The 13,922-nt window shown below is 49.5% G+C and overlaps 1 protein-coding gene across 4 annotated transcripts in view; it reads right to left on the bottom strand.

Annotated features, from left to right (window-relative positions):
• cstf3 (cleavage stimulation factor, 3' pre-RNA, subunit 3) overlaps positions 1-13,922 on the bottom strand; it is a 253,102-nt gene that overhangs the window by 177,083 nt on the left and 62,097 nt on the right. For 3 of the 4 annotated variants that reach the window (XM_072466274.1, XM_072466275.1, XM_072466276.1), the window contains exon 10: positions 12,751-12,902. In XM_072466274.1, the coding sequence (XP_072322375.1) occupies positions 12,751-12,902 (152 nt within the window). Of the gene's footprint in view, positions 1-10,275; positions 11,474-12,750; positions 12,903-13,922 lie in introns of those variants that run through there. The other variant, XM_072466277.1, reaches the window with a different exon arrangement.

A 13,922-nucleotide genomic window follows, 5' to 3' on the forward strand; every position in this document is an offset into this window, starting at 1 on the left:
TTATTCCGACAAGACAAATAACCAAACTCTGCAATCTTGGACTTGACCCCTCCCTGTGCAGCTGGATCCTTGACTTCCTCACCAACAGACCACAATCTGTCAGGATAGGCAACAGCACCTCTTCCACATTAGTCCCAAACATCGGGGCCCCGCAAAGATGTGTGCTCAGTCCTCTACTGTACTCCCTATACACACATGACTGTGTGGCAAGATTTAACTCCAACTCAATCTATAAGTTTGCGGATGATACGACTGTGGTGGGCCATATCTCAAACAACGACGAATCAGATTCCAGGAGGGAGATAAATCACTTGGTTGCATGGTGTACCAAAAACAACCTCTCTCTAAATGTCGTAAAGACCAAGGAACTGATCATCGACTTCAGGAAGCGTAGCACGACACACTCCCGTCTGCATCAATGGCTCCGAAGTGGAGATGGTCGATAGCTTTAAGTACCTGGGGGGTCACTATCACCAACAGTCTGTCCTGTCCACTCACATTGATGCAACAGTCAAGAAAGCCCCACGACGTCTCTACTTCCTACGGAAGCGAAATAAATTTGGCATGTCTGCATTGACTTTCACAAACTTCTACAGATGTGCGGTAGAGAGCATCCTACCCGGCTGCATCACAGCCTGGTATGGCAACTGTAGAACATTATAACGCAGTACAGCCCCTTCGGCCCTCGATGATGCGCCGACCTGTGAAACCAATCTAAAGCCCATCTACACTATTCCATTATCATCCATATGTTTATCCAATGACCATTTAAATGCCCTTAATGTTGGCGTGTCCACTACTGTTGCAGGCAGGGCATTCCACGCCCCTACTACTTTCTGAGTAAAGAACCTACATCTGACATCTGTCCTATATCTATCTCCCCTCAATTTAAAGCTATGTCCCCTCGTGCTAGCCATCACCATCCGAGGAAAAAGACTCTCACTGTCCACCCTATCTAATCCTCTGACCATCTTGTATGCCTCTATTAAGTCACCTCTTACCCTTCTTCTCTCTAACGAAAACAGCCTCAAGTCCCTCAGCCTTTCCTCAAAAGATTTTCCCTCCATAACAGGCAACATCCTGGTAAATCTCCTCTGCACCCTTTCCAATGCTTCCACATCCTTCCTATAATGTGGCGACCAGAACTGCATGCAATATTCCTGTGGTAGTCTGTGTAGAGGTATTACGGTACCTAGTAATGCTGGAACACCATTGATAGATAATGTATGTTTCCCATTGGTCAAGCTGTATGGTAGTTCCGCCCTGCAAGGCGGGGTATAAGCGCCAGTGCCGCCCCAGCAGCTTTCTTTCTGTACCTGAGCTGTTGGGGGAAACATCTAGCTTATTAAAGCCTTCAGTCGGACTACAACCTTGCTTTAGGAGTCATTGATCGTGCCTCAATTTAATAAGCTAGATTTAAAGAATGGAGCTCCGAATCAAGCCGGAGTGTTTGCAACTCAGCCCCCATGCAGTAAACCCGGCGGCGACTTTCAAGCACTGACAGGCGTGCTTCAACGGCTACCTCGGAATGGCAGAAACCACACCCACAGGAGAACTGAAACTGCAAATCCTGCACTCGAGGGTAAGCCCAGAAGTCTACACCCTCATCGAGGACATGGACGACTTCGATGCCGCGATGGAGTTGCTGAAAGGACACTACATTCGCCCTGTAAATCAGATCTACGCCCGGCATCTACTAGCGACGAGGTGACAAATTCCTGGTGAGTCACTGGAAGGATTCTACCGTGCGCTCCTGGTGTTGGGGAGAAACTGCAGCTGCCAGCAAGTTTCAGCAAACGACCACACTGAACTGTTGATTCAGGACGCTTTCATTGCGGGGATGCTGTCCTCTCAAATCCGCCAGCGTTTGCTGGAAAAAGAGACTCTAGACCTCAAGGAGGCACGGGCCCTTGCCGGCTCCCTGGATGTGACCTCCCGAAACGCCCGTGCCTACGCCCCCGACTGAGCGGCTGCCCACTGGGCAGCATGGAACCCCCCCTGCAGCTGACTCCGAGGCAAGCCACATCCCCCCACAAGCTTGCGCTGCAAGACGGCCCGGCAACCCCGGGGGGGCCCGCTGCTATTTTTGCGGGCAAGCCAAACACCCCCGATAGCGCTGCCCTGCCCGTTCGTCCACATGTAAAGGGTGCGGCAAAAAGGGCCATTTTGTGGCGGTATGCCAGGCCCGGGCGGTCGCTGCGGTCTCCGGAAGCGAATGCGGGCCGCCACCACAACCCTCTCCAAGGACCCTGTGCGGCCAGCGAGCACCGCCATCTTCCTCCCCCAGGGCCACGTGTGGCCTCCGGGCGCCGCCATCTTGTTCTGCTGATGCCATGTGTGATAGACAGGCGCCGCCGTTTTGTGCACCAACAGCCATGCGCGACCAGTGGGTGCCGCCATCTTAGATGGACTCGCTGGACCTCGGTGCCGATGACCACACACCGCCCGGCGAGAACACCCAGCTGCTGCCGCGATTAGACTCGGTGACCCTGGACCAGTCTCGGCCTCGAACACTCTCAACTGCTACAACAACGGTACTAATCAACGGGCACGAGACGTCCTGCTTAATCGACTCTGGGAGCACGGAGAGCTTCCTACACCCCGACACGGTAAGGAGCGGTTCATTCCCCATCCACCCGGTTAATCAAAAAATCTCCCTGGCCTCCGGTCCCCACTCAGTAGAGATAAAGGGGTTTTGTGTAGCAAACCTCACAGTCCAGGGAAGGGAGTTTAAAAATTACCGGCTCTACGTCCTTCCCCACCTCTGCGCGGCCACACGCCTAGGTTTAGACTTCCAGTGCAACCTCCAAAGTCTACCTTTCAAATTCGGCGGCCCTATACCCCCTCTCACTGCCTGCAGCCTCGCGACCCTCAAGGTCGATCCGCCTTCCCTGTTTGCGAACCTCACCCCGGATTGCAAACTCGTCGCCACCTGTACCACGGTACAATGCCCAGGATCGGGGGCGGGATTCTCCACTCCCGCGGCAAAGTGCCCACGCCGTCGAGGTTCATGACGGCGCGAAACGGCCCCTATCCCGACCGATTCAGGGCCCGATAATGGGCTAGGAGCGGGGCCGCGTCATTTACACGCGTCAGGCCTTGTCGCCGCGTAAAGGCGGCGCCGCATACATGACGCGGCCGGCGCCGCATAACTGGCGTCACCCGCGCATGCGTGGTTGCCATCCTCTCCGAGTCCGCCCCGCAAGAAGATGGCGGACGGATCTTGTGGGGCTGCGGAAGGAAGGAGGTCCTCCTTCAGAGAGGACGGCCCGACGATCGGTGGGCACCGATCGCGGGCCACCCCACATTTGAGGTACCCACCGGTGCAGGATCCCCCCCTCCCCCCAGGCAGGCCACCCCCCCAGCGTTCCCGCGCTGTTCCCGACGGCCGCGACCAGGTGTGGACAGCGCCGGGGGGCACCCGCCGTTTTGGGCTGGCCGCTCGGCCCATCCGGGCCTGAGAATAGCAGGGGTGCCGGAGAATTGCCATTTTGGGTGTCTCGGGCGATTCTCCGACCTGCGGCCCGCAGAACTCGATGGGGCCATTCCTGCCGTTTGGGAGAATCGCGGGAGGGCGTCGGACCGGCGTCGCGGGAAATTTTGGCGGCCCAGGCGATTCTCCCAACCGGCGTGGGAGCGGAGAATCGCGCCCCCGATCTTTATTACGTCAGGGGCGAAATTCTCCTACCCGCCCCACCACATTTCTGCGCCGACCGGCCGGCGGGAGTCTCCGTAACACCGGCCGGTCAATGGGGTTTCCCATTGTGGGGCAGCCCCACGCCGTCGGGAAACCCCCGGGCGCCGGCAGAACGGAGACTCCCGCCGGCGGAGAATGACGCCCCAGATGTCCAACGGCTACTGAGGGAAGGAGCCATTGAAGCTAGCAACAGTCCCTGGAGAGCTCAAGTAGTGGTGGTAAAGACTGGGGAGAAGCATAGGATGGTCATCGACTACATTCAGACCATCAACAGGTTTACGCAGCTGGACGCGTACCCTCTCCCCCGCATATCCGACCTGGTAAACAGGATCACGCATTACAAGGTCTTCTCCACAATGAATCTTAAGTCCGCCTACCACCAGTTCCCCATCCGCACTAGTGACCGCAAGTACACTGCCTTCGAGGCAGATGGGCGGCTCTATCACTTTTTAAGGGTTCCCTTCGGTGTCACTAACGGGGTCTCGGTCTTCCAGCACGAGATGGACCGAATGGTTGACCGGTACGGTTTACGGGAAACATTCCCGTATCTCCAAGGCTCTGAAGCGCTGCCTAGGTTTTTTTTCTTACGATGCCCAGTGGGTCCTCAACTATGCGGACAAGGCCCGTCCCCTGATCCAATCCACAGTTTTTCCCCTGTCGATAGAGGCCCGCCAGGCCTTCAGCCGCCTCAAAGCAGACATTGCAAAGGCCACGATGCACGCCATCGACGAGTCCCTCCCCTTCCAGGTCAAGAGCGACGCGTCTGATGTAGCTCTGGCGGCCACCCTCAACCAAGCGGGCAGACCCGTGGCCTTCTTCTCATGTACCCTCCATGCTTCCGAAATCCGCCACTCCTCAGTCGAAAAGGAGGCCCAGGCCATAGTAGAACCTGTGCGACATTGGAGGCATTACCTGGCCGGCAAGAGATTCACTCTCCTCACTGACCAATGGTCGGTCGCCTTCATGTTCGATAATGCACAGCGGGGCAAGATAAAAAACAATAAGATCTTGCGGTGGAGGATCGAACTCTCCACCTATAACTACGAGATCTTGTAGCTAAACGAGCCTCCTGATGCCCTGTCCCGTGGCACATGTGCCAATGCACAAGTGGACCGCCTCCGAGCCCTCCACGAGGACCTCTGCCACCCAGGGGTCACTCGTTTCTTCCATTTTATCAAGACCCGCAACCTGCCCTACTCCAGAGGAGGTCAGGACAGCCACCAGGAATTGCCAAATCTGCATGGAGTGCAAACCGCACTTCTACAGGCCAGAGAAAATGCACCTGATAAAGGCTTCCCATCCCTTTGAACGCCTCAGTATGGACTTCAAAGGCCCCCTCCCCTCCACCGACCGCAACACGTACTTCCTGACGAGTACTCCTGATTCCCATTCGCCATCCCCTGCCCCGACATGACCGCAACCACCATCATCAAGGCCCTCCATAGCATATTTACGCTGTTCGGGTTCCCCGCTTACATACATAGTGATAGGGGGTCCTCCTTTATGAGCGACGAACTGCGTCAATTCCTGCTCAGCAAGGGCATTGCCTCGAGCAGGACGACCAGTTACAACCCCCGGGGTAACGGACAGGTAGAGAGGGAGAACGGAACGGTCTGGAAGACCGTCCTACTGGCCCCATGGTCCAGGAATCTCCCAGTCCCCCGCTGTCAGGAAGTCCTCCCGGATGCCCTCCACTCCATCCGGTCACTGCTGTGTACCACGACCAACCAAACACCTCACGAACGTCTCCTTGTCTTCCCCAGGAAGTCCTCCTCTGGGACCTCGCTCCCGACCTGGCTGGCAGCTCCCGGACCCATCCTGCTCCGAAAACACGTGTGGGCGCACAAATCGGACCCGTTGGTCGAGACGGTCCATCTTCTCCATGCTAACCCCCAGTACGCCTACATGGCGTACCCCGATGGCCGACAAGATACCGTCTCCCTACGAGACCTGGTGCCCGCTGGATCCCCACGCACACCCCAACCACCAGTCCCACCCTCCCTCCCACTGGTGCACCTTACAGCCGCCCCCTTCCCAGGAGAATCGGTTCTTCTGCCGGCCCCGTCTAGGCCCCCCGCCCACCGACGGACCCCGCAGACGCTCCCTTCCCGGGTCAATCGGCTTCCCCACCAGCGCTGTCCAGGGGTGTTGAAGCTGCCACAGAGATCAAAACCATGCTCCCGGAGTCACAGATGACCAAGCCTCCACCGGCGTCACCACCAAAGCTTTGACGATCACAGAGGATGACCAGGGCCCCCGAGCGACTGATTGCTTCATTTTAAAGTGTATATAGTTAATTGTGAAATTGTAAATAGTTATGATAATAAGACAAAATGCTGTACGGAGGTATTACGGTACATGCATAACTATAACTTCTACCACGTTACCATGTTGTAATACCAAGCCACCACCCCCGCCGGACTCTTTTTTAACAGGAGGTGAATGTGGTAGTCTGTGTAGAGGTATTACGGTACCTAGTAATGCTGGAACACCATTGGTAGATAATGTATGTTTCCCATTGGTCAAGCTGTATGGTAGCTCCGCCCTGCAAGGCGGGGTATAAGAGACCGTGCCGTCCCAACAGCCTTCTTTCTGTACCTGAGCTGCTGGGGGAAACATCTAGCTTATTAAAGCCTTCAGTCGGACTACAACCTCGCTTTAGTGGTCATTGATCGAGCATCAATTCCAAATGCGGCCGCACCAGAGTTTTGTACAGCTGCAACATGACCTCATGGCTCCGAAACTCAATCCCTCTACCAATAAAAGCTAACACACCGTACGCCTTCTTAACAACCCTATCAACCTGGCTGGCAACTTTCAGGGATCTATGTACATGGATACCGAGATCTCTCTGCTCACTACCAAGAATCTTACCATTAGCCCAGTACTCTGTATTCCTGTTACTCCTTCCAAAATGAATCACCTCACACTTTTCTGCATTAAACTCCATTTGCCACTTCTCAGCCCAGCTCTGCAGCTTATCTATGTCCCTCTGTAACCTGCAACATCCTTCCGCAGTGGCCACAACTCCACTGACTTAAGTGTCATCCGCAAATTTACTCACCCTTCTATGCCCTCCTCCAGGTCATTTATAAAAATAATAGTACGAAGTCTTACAACACCAGGTTAAAGTCCAACAGGTTTGTTTCGATGTCACTAGCTTTCGGAGCGCTGCTCCTTCCTCAGGTGAATGAAGAGGTCTGTTCCAGAAACAGGGATCAAACAGACCTCTTCATTCTGGAACAGACCTCTTCATTCACCTGAGGAAGGAGCAGCGCTCCGAAAGCTAGTGACATCGAAACAAACCTGTTGGACTTTAACCTGGTGTTGTAAGACTTCGTACTGTGCTCACCCCAGTCCAACGCCAGCATCTCCACATCATAAAAATAATAAACAGCATTGGCCCCAAAACAGATCCTTGTGGTACACCACTAGTAACTGAACTCCAGGCTGAACATTTCCCATCAACCACCACCCTGTCTTCTTACAGCTAGCCAATTTCTGATCCAAACCGCTAAATCACCATCAATCCCATGCCTCCATATTTTCTGAATAGCCTACCGTGGGGAACCTTATCAAATGCTTTACTGAAATCCATATACACCACATCAACTGCTTTACCCTCGTCCACCTGTTTGGTCACCTTCTCAAAGAACTCAATAAGGTTTGTGAGGCACGACCTACCCTTCAGAAAACCGTGTTGACTATCCCTAATCAAATTATTCCTTTCTAGATGATTATAAATCCTATCTCTTATAATCCTTTCCAAGACTTTGCCCACAACAGAAGTAAGGCTCACTGGTCTATAGTTACCGGGGTTGTCTCTACTCCCCTTCTTGAACAATGGGACAACATTTGCTATCCTCCAGTCTTCTGGCACTATTCCTGTAGACAATGATGACATAAAGATCAAAGCCAAAGGCTCTGCAATCTCCTCCCGAGCTTCCAAGAGAATCCTAGGATAAATCCCATCCGGCCCAGGGACTTATCTATTTTCACCCTTTCCAGAATTGTTAACACCTCATCCTTATGAACGTCAATCCCGTCTAGTCTAGTAGCCTGTATCTCAGTATTCTCCTCGACAACATTGTCTTTTTCCTCTGTGAATACTGACGAAAAATATTCATTTAGCGCCTCTCCTATCTCCTCGGACTCCACGCACAACTTCCCACTACTGTCCTTGACTGGCCCTACTCTTACCCTAGTCATTCTTTTATTCCTGACATATCTATAGAAAGCTTTAGGGTTTTCCTTGATCCTACCTGCCAAGGACTTCTCATGTCCCCTCCTGGCTCTTCTTAGCTCTCTCTTTAGGTTCTTCCTGGCTAACTTGTAACTCTCAAGCGCCCTAACTGAACCTTCATGTCTCATCTTTACATAATCCTCCTTCTTCCTCTTGACAAGTGATTCAACTACTTTAGTAAACCACGGTTCCCTCGCTCGACCGCTTCCTCCCTGCCTTACAGGTACAGATTTATCAAGGACACGCAGTAGCTGTTCCTTGAACAAGCTCCACATTTCAATTGTGCCCATCCCCTGCAGTTTCCTTCCCCATCCAATGAATCCTAAGTCTTGCCTAATCGCATCATGATTGCCTTTCCCCCAGCTATAACTCTTGCCCTGCGGTATATACCTATCCCTTTCCATCGCTGAAGTAAACGTAACCGAATTGTGATCACTATCACCAAAGTGCTCCCCTACTTCCAAATCTAATACCTGTCCTGGTTCATTACCCAGTACCAAATCCAATGTGGCCTCGCCTCTTGTTGGCCTATCTACATACTGTGTCAGGAAACCCTCCTGCATACATTGGACAAAAACGGACCCATCTAAAGTACTCGAACTATAGCTTTTCTAGTCAATATTTGGAAAGTTCAAGTCCCCCATAACAACTACCCTGTTACTTTCGCTCCTATCCAGAATTATCTTTGCAATCCTTTCCTCTACATCTCTGGAACTTTTCGGAGGCCTATAGGAAACTCCCAACGGGGTGACCTCTCCTTTCCTGTTTCTAACCTCAGCCCATACTACCTCAGTAGACGAGTCCTCATCAAACGTCCTTTCTGCCACTGTAATACTGTCCTTGACTAATAATGCCACACCTCCCCCTCTTTTACCACCTTCCCTGAGCTTGCGGAAACATCTATACCCCGGAACCTGCAACAACCATTCCTGCCCCATGTCTCCGAAATGGCCACAACATCGAAGTCCCAGGTACCAACCCATGCTGCAAGTTCACCCACCTTATTCTGGATGCTCCTGGCGTTGAAGTAGACACACTTCAAACCACCTTCCTGCCTGCCGGTACACTCCTGCGCCCTTGAAACCTTACTCATGACCTCACTACTCTCAACCTCCTGTACACTGGAGCTACAATTCAGGTTCCCATCCCCCTCCCCCTGGTACAAGATCACAAGAAACTGCAGAGTGTGGTGAACTCAGCCCAGCGTATCACAAGCTTGCCACCCCCACATTGATTCTGTATACACTTCCCGCTGCCTCAGGAAGACAGACAGCATTATCAGAGACCCCTCCCACCAGGCATTGCCTTCTTCCAGACCCTTCCATCAGGCAGAAAGTACTGAAGTCTGAAGACTCGCACATCCAGACATAGGAACAGCTTCTTCCCCACAGCTACAAGACTCCTCAACGACTCCCCCTCGGACTGATCTGTTCCCTGTAAAACACTATTCACGACGCCCTATGCTGCTCTTGCATTTGCTTTGTTTAGCCCCTTGTTCCACACTGTAACCAATCACTGTTTGTCGAAGTACCATTGTCAATGTTCTCTGTTGATTATTCTCTTTGTCTACTATGTACGTATTGCTTACGTTCCCTCAGCCGCAGAAAAATACTTTTCACTGTACTTCGGTACATGTGACAATAAATTAAATCAAATCAATCAATCAATCAATCAATGGTAGAGTGTATACCTGGCAGAGAGCGGCTCATCAGAGCTCAGCTCCACTGGATAATCATGTGGTTCACATAGAGGATTCCCACATACAAAAGGCAGTATTATACACCCACCTGACCACAGGAGCCTGCACCACAGAACCTCCCAAACGCAAGATAAAAAGCCGATCTGTAAACCAACCTCGGAGCATGCAAGTTTGATCCCAATACGTGAGAAAAAACAAACTTGGAAAACCCAAATGGAGAAGTCTGTCACAAACAATTTTAACATTTGATCGACCGCCACACGTGAGACCACACTAACCTAGACTGTAAATCAGGCTCTTTCTTTGCTGAAGATCAAAGCCACAGGAGAATCCAACTTCTTTTTAAAAGCTATGGTCAAGCAGGCTACCTGGTCAATTATTCACTCCTCATTGAATTGTATAACTACATCATCTCACAGAAACACATCTTTAGGTAGAGGATGCACAACAGCAAGAAGAAGGCGTCAAATCAGTTTGAGACGATGAGAGAAGCAGGGAATGCAAGCAGAGGCCCTAAAACCACAATCAGAAAAGAGGTTTTAAGGCACACTCTAGCATAACACATGTTTGTATAATTTTCTGTGGAACTGTGACCACCTTGGTAAGAATCTTGTACTAAAATTAATGCAATAAAAACAATTTTTGTAAGATTTTAATTTCACACTCCACAACTGTCTGACTTTATACAAGAGTCAGAATATTAAACATCAAGTACTTGTGTTCTGTTTATGCCATAAAGTTTATGCTGCATAATTATAAACATCCACCCAGACTCAAATGTATATATTTCTTTCCATTTGCAGTACTAATGATATAAGTATAATTCAGATAAAATGTATTTACACTTAATAAAGCATTTCTAATAAAACACTTTCCTCCTCTACAGGGCCAAATGAAGAGAGCCAAGTTCCTTCCTTGATTTTCATTTGAAAAATAAAATGCACAAAACTAGAAAGAACTTGAACCTTTCATGACCTCAGGATGTCTCCATGTTCTTTACAGCCAATGAAGTAGTATACTTATTGTTATAGTGTAGGAAATAGGGCAGTCAATTTGTGAGCACATGCAAATTCACACCAACAGCAATGGCATTATGCATAGACAGTCTGTTTCAGTGACATTGGTGGAGTGATGAATGTTGGCCTAGACACAAGAGCGGAAGGCCCCCGCTCTTCAAAATAGAACTCCAAAATCTATATGCAAGGAGGCCTCGTTTTGCCATCACATGTAAATGATGGCCACTCCAACATTCACTCAGTCCTGGACTGGAAGTGTTAATCTGGCTTGTGCACAAATCCCTGGAGTAGCACACAAACCCACAATCTTCAATGGTTCAGAAGTGAGAGTTCCACCCATTGAGCCATAGCTGCTACCTTAATAGATGGTAAAATAATGTGTCCATCAATTTTTCTCCCCCTCTTAAGCAGTTGATTTATCAGTGGGGTACAATTCTACTGATATAGGGCTGCCCTCAGCTACCCCCTATTTTACCCAAATGGCTGGAGCCACCCCATATTTTACCCAAATGGCTGTTTCAGTTGAATATCATCAGGCAATTTGACCATGGAGGCATCCAGGTTTGGTCCCATCTTTATCCGACTTCCATGTATGTGCACTGTCCAGCAGGGGTCAGGAGGAGTGACTCTGGCTGATAAAAGATTCTATTGAAACTTGCTAGGTAAGGGGTTTACCAGATTTTATTAAAATAGAGTTCCTAGTATTGCAAACAGCCAGAGCTAGGCGGGTCATCGAAGTATTCAGACACAGAACTTGGAAAGTTTGATATTTCACAAATACACATGCTCCTTCAGAAGTTATGGGTGAGATCTAAAAACTGAAAGTCAGAAAATCAGACACCATACATCTCCATAAACATAAACTTTCTGTGTCAACAGCTCAATGAGGGTAGGATAATAAAATAGGAGTTACTGCTATAATTGCTATCAAAGGTCCCTGCTTGAGCATCTGTGGGTGTTAGCCAAGAATAGGATTGCCTTCAAGGAAAAAGCTTCATTTATATTGTGCTTTTCATGATGCAAATAGAGTAAACTATTGTAACAAAGAAATCTTTTTGTACTTATCATCTGTTTAGTGATGTTAAAGAAATATCAGGCAGGACAGGAAAAACTCTCCTGATCATCCTCCAAATTATGTTGTGGAAGAATCTGTTACACCCACTCGAGAGGAGAGGGCAGTTGGGGCAATGGTTTAATGCCTCATTTGAAAGAGCATCTCCAACAATACAGCTTCTTCCTTCTGCTGCAAGTGTCAGCCTAGCTATTTGTGCACAAGTCTCTGGAGCAGAACATGAACCCACAACAGTCTGACTACAAGGCAAGAGTGTTACCCACAAGCACTGTGATGACACCCTCAGTTGGGTGACCTCTCCACATTAAGTGGCCACATCAGTGAGATGCGAGTAATGAACAGCGGATTGCTGGCACCCAAATGTGTAACCTGACATGAATCAATGCACTAAGATTCTTTAAAAACTGGGAGAACAATGAAATTAATTGTTTCAGAATATTAGATGTGCAAATCTTGAACCACATGCACTCTTGAAGTTCACTGTATTCAAATACCATTCATTCATTTCAATGAACTGCAATTTTAAGTGAAATTTATCCCAACCCTGCTTTGGATCAAAAGTGTAAAATGCCAGTGCAAATCCAGTCAACAGGCAGTTAACTGCCTGGCATTGGGGCTTCTGTGCGTTGAGCGTACAGAGATTTTTTCCCCATCAGGGGCAGCTCTTGCTGCCAGAGGTCCATCCAAGGGCCATAGGGTTCCCAATTAAGAAGGCCCTTTCCCCTCCTCAAGCCTGCAAGGAGGCCATCAATCGTAACAAGGCACTGGTAGTATTCCAGCAGCAATGGAATGAGTTTCCTCAAGTGACTATTTAAGCACCTCAATTGGCCTCTGGGTGAGAAGGCTGTCCTTGATCCTCCCTGCCCTTGACTTAAGCAAGAGGCGACCTGCACTTAACTTCCCACTTTCCCTCCTGATTCCACTGCACCCATCACTCCCCCCATCTTACCTGGTCCCAAGGGGGGAACTAAATTCCACCCAAAGTCTTCCCTTAGTCTTGAATACCTATCAGCTATCACTCACCATTGCCTCCTCCTCGTTCCTGCCATCACCTTCAGGAGACTGTAGGCAGGGAATCTTTGCTGGTTTGCACCCATCTTCAATCTCAGTGTCTTCTGGCTTGTTTCCTTTTTCCATTATACCAGCAGTCTTCACATGATTTTGCAAGCAAGAGCCTAGAAGAAAATTGTGTGGGTGGGATGGGGGTGATTGGAAAAGTGTACAGATAACTAATAAAAATACTTGCAAGTACCATACAGTATTAAAAAGGCCAACTTAGGCAAGATATATTTTATACAGTGAAATTATTTCATTTATTCCCAAGGTTCATTAAACAGTTAAGCAGTTCTCAGACTCACAGGCAGAACATTATGGCTCCCTGAGGATGGAATGGCAGTGGAGGAAGGCCATGGAATTGGGTGCCATGGCAGTGGCACCATGCCCACTACTCAAGGGCCTCCTCCCACCACTGTTAGGATCTTACCTGCAGCAGACAGGTCAGCACAAAAAGTGTCCAGCCTGCCTGGTGAAAACTGGCCAGCAGATGGCCAGGTGAGGATGTTCCCTCTTTCCCTTGGGTCTCCTTTATCCTTCGGAGGATCCCCTCCCCCAAGGTAATTAAACATGTTGTTTCCCAAATTTGTGCCCATCTTTCCCTGAACTCTGTTTAAATCCTCGGATAAGGTTTCCACGCCAGCCACACTACTGAAACAAGTTACAAATTATATTCTGTGCTTGCAACAAAGGTAAATATCACTCATCCTTCTTGCGCTGTTTTCAGCCTTTGACATGGTCAACCACATTATTCTCCAATGCGTCTCCACCATTATCCAGCTGGGTAAGACTGCAATCACCTGGTTTAAATCTCAACTTATTATTTTATTTGTTCATTGGACGTGGGCATCGCAGGCTGTGCTAGCATTTATTCCCATCCCTAATTGTCCTTGAGGGGACAGTTAAGAGTCAACCACATTGCTGTGGGGTCTGAAGTCACATGTAGACCAAACCAGGTAAGGGCGGCAGATCTCCTTCCCTAAAAGGACATTAGTGAACCAGATGGGTTTTGACAACAATTGACAAGTTTCATGGTCATCAATAGACGTCTAATTCCAGATTTATTTTTTATTGAATTTAAATTTCACCATCTGCAGTGGCGACATTTGGGTCTCTGGTTTACTAGTCCAGTGACAATATCA

Source organism: Scyliorhinus torazame, chromosome 10 (assembly GCF_047496885.1).
Source record: "Scyliorhinus torazame isolate Kashiwa2021f chromosome 10, sScyTor2.1, whole genome shotgun sequence".
Taxonomy (NCBI): Eukaryota; Metazoa; Chordata; class Chondrichthyes; order Carcharhiniformes; family Scyliorhinidae; genus Scyliorhinus; species Scyliorhinus torazame.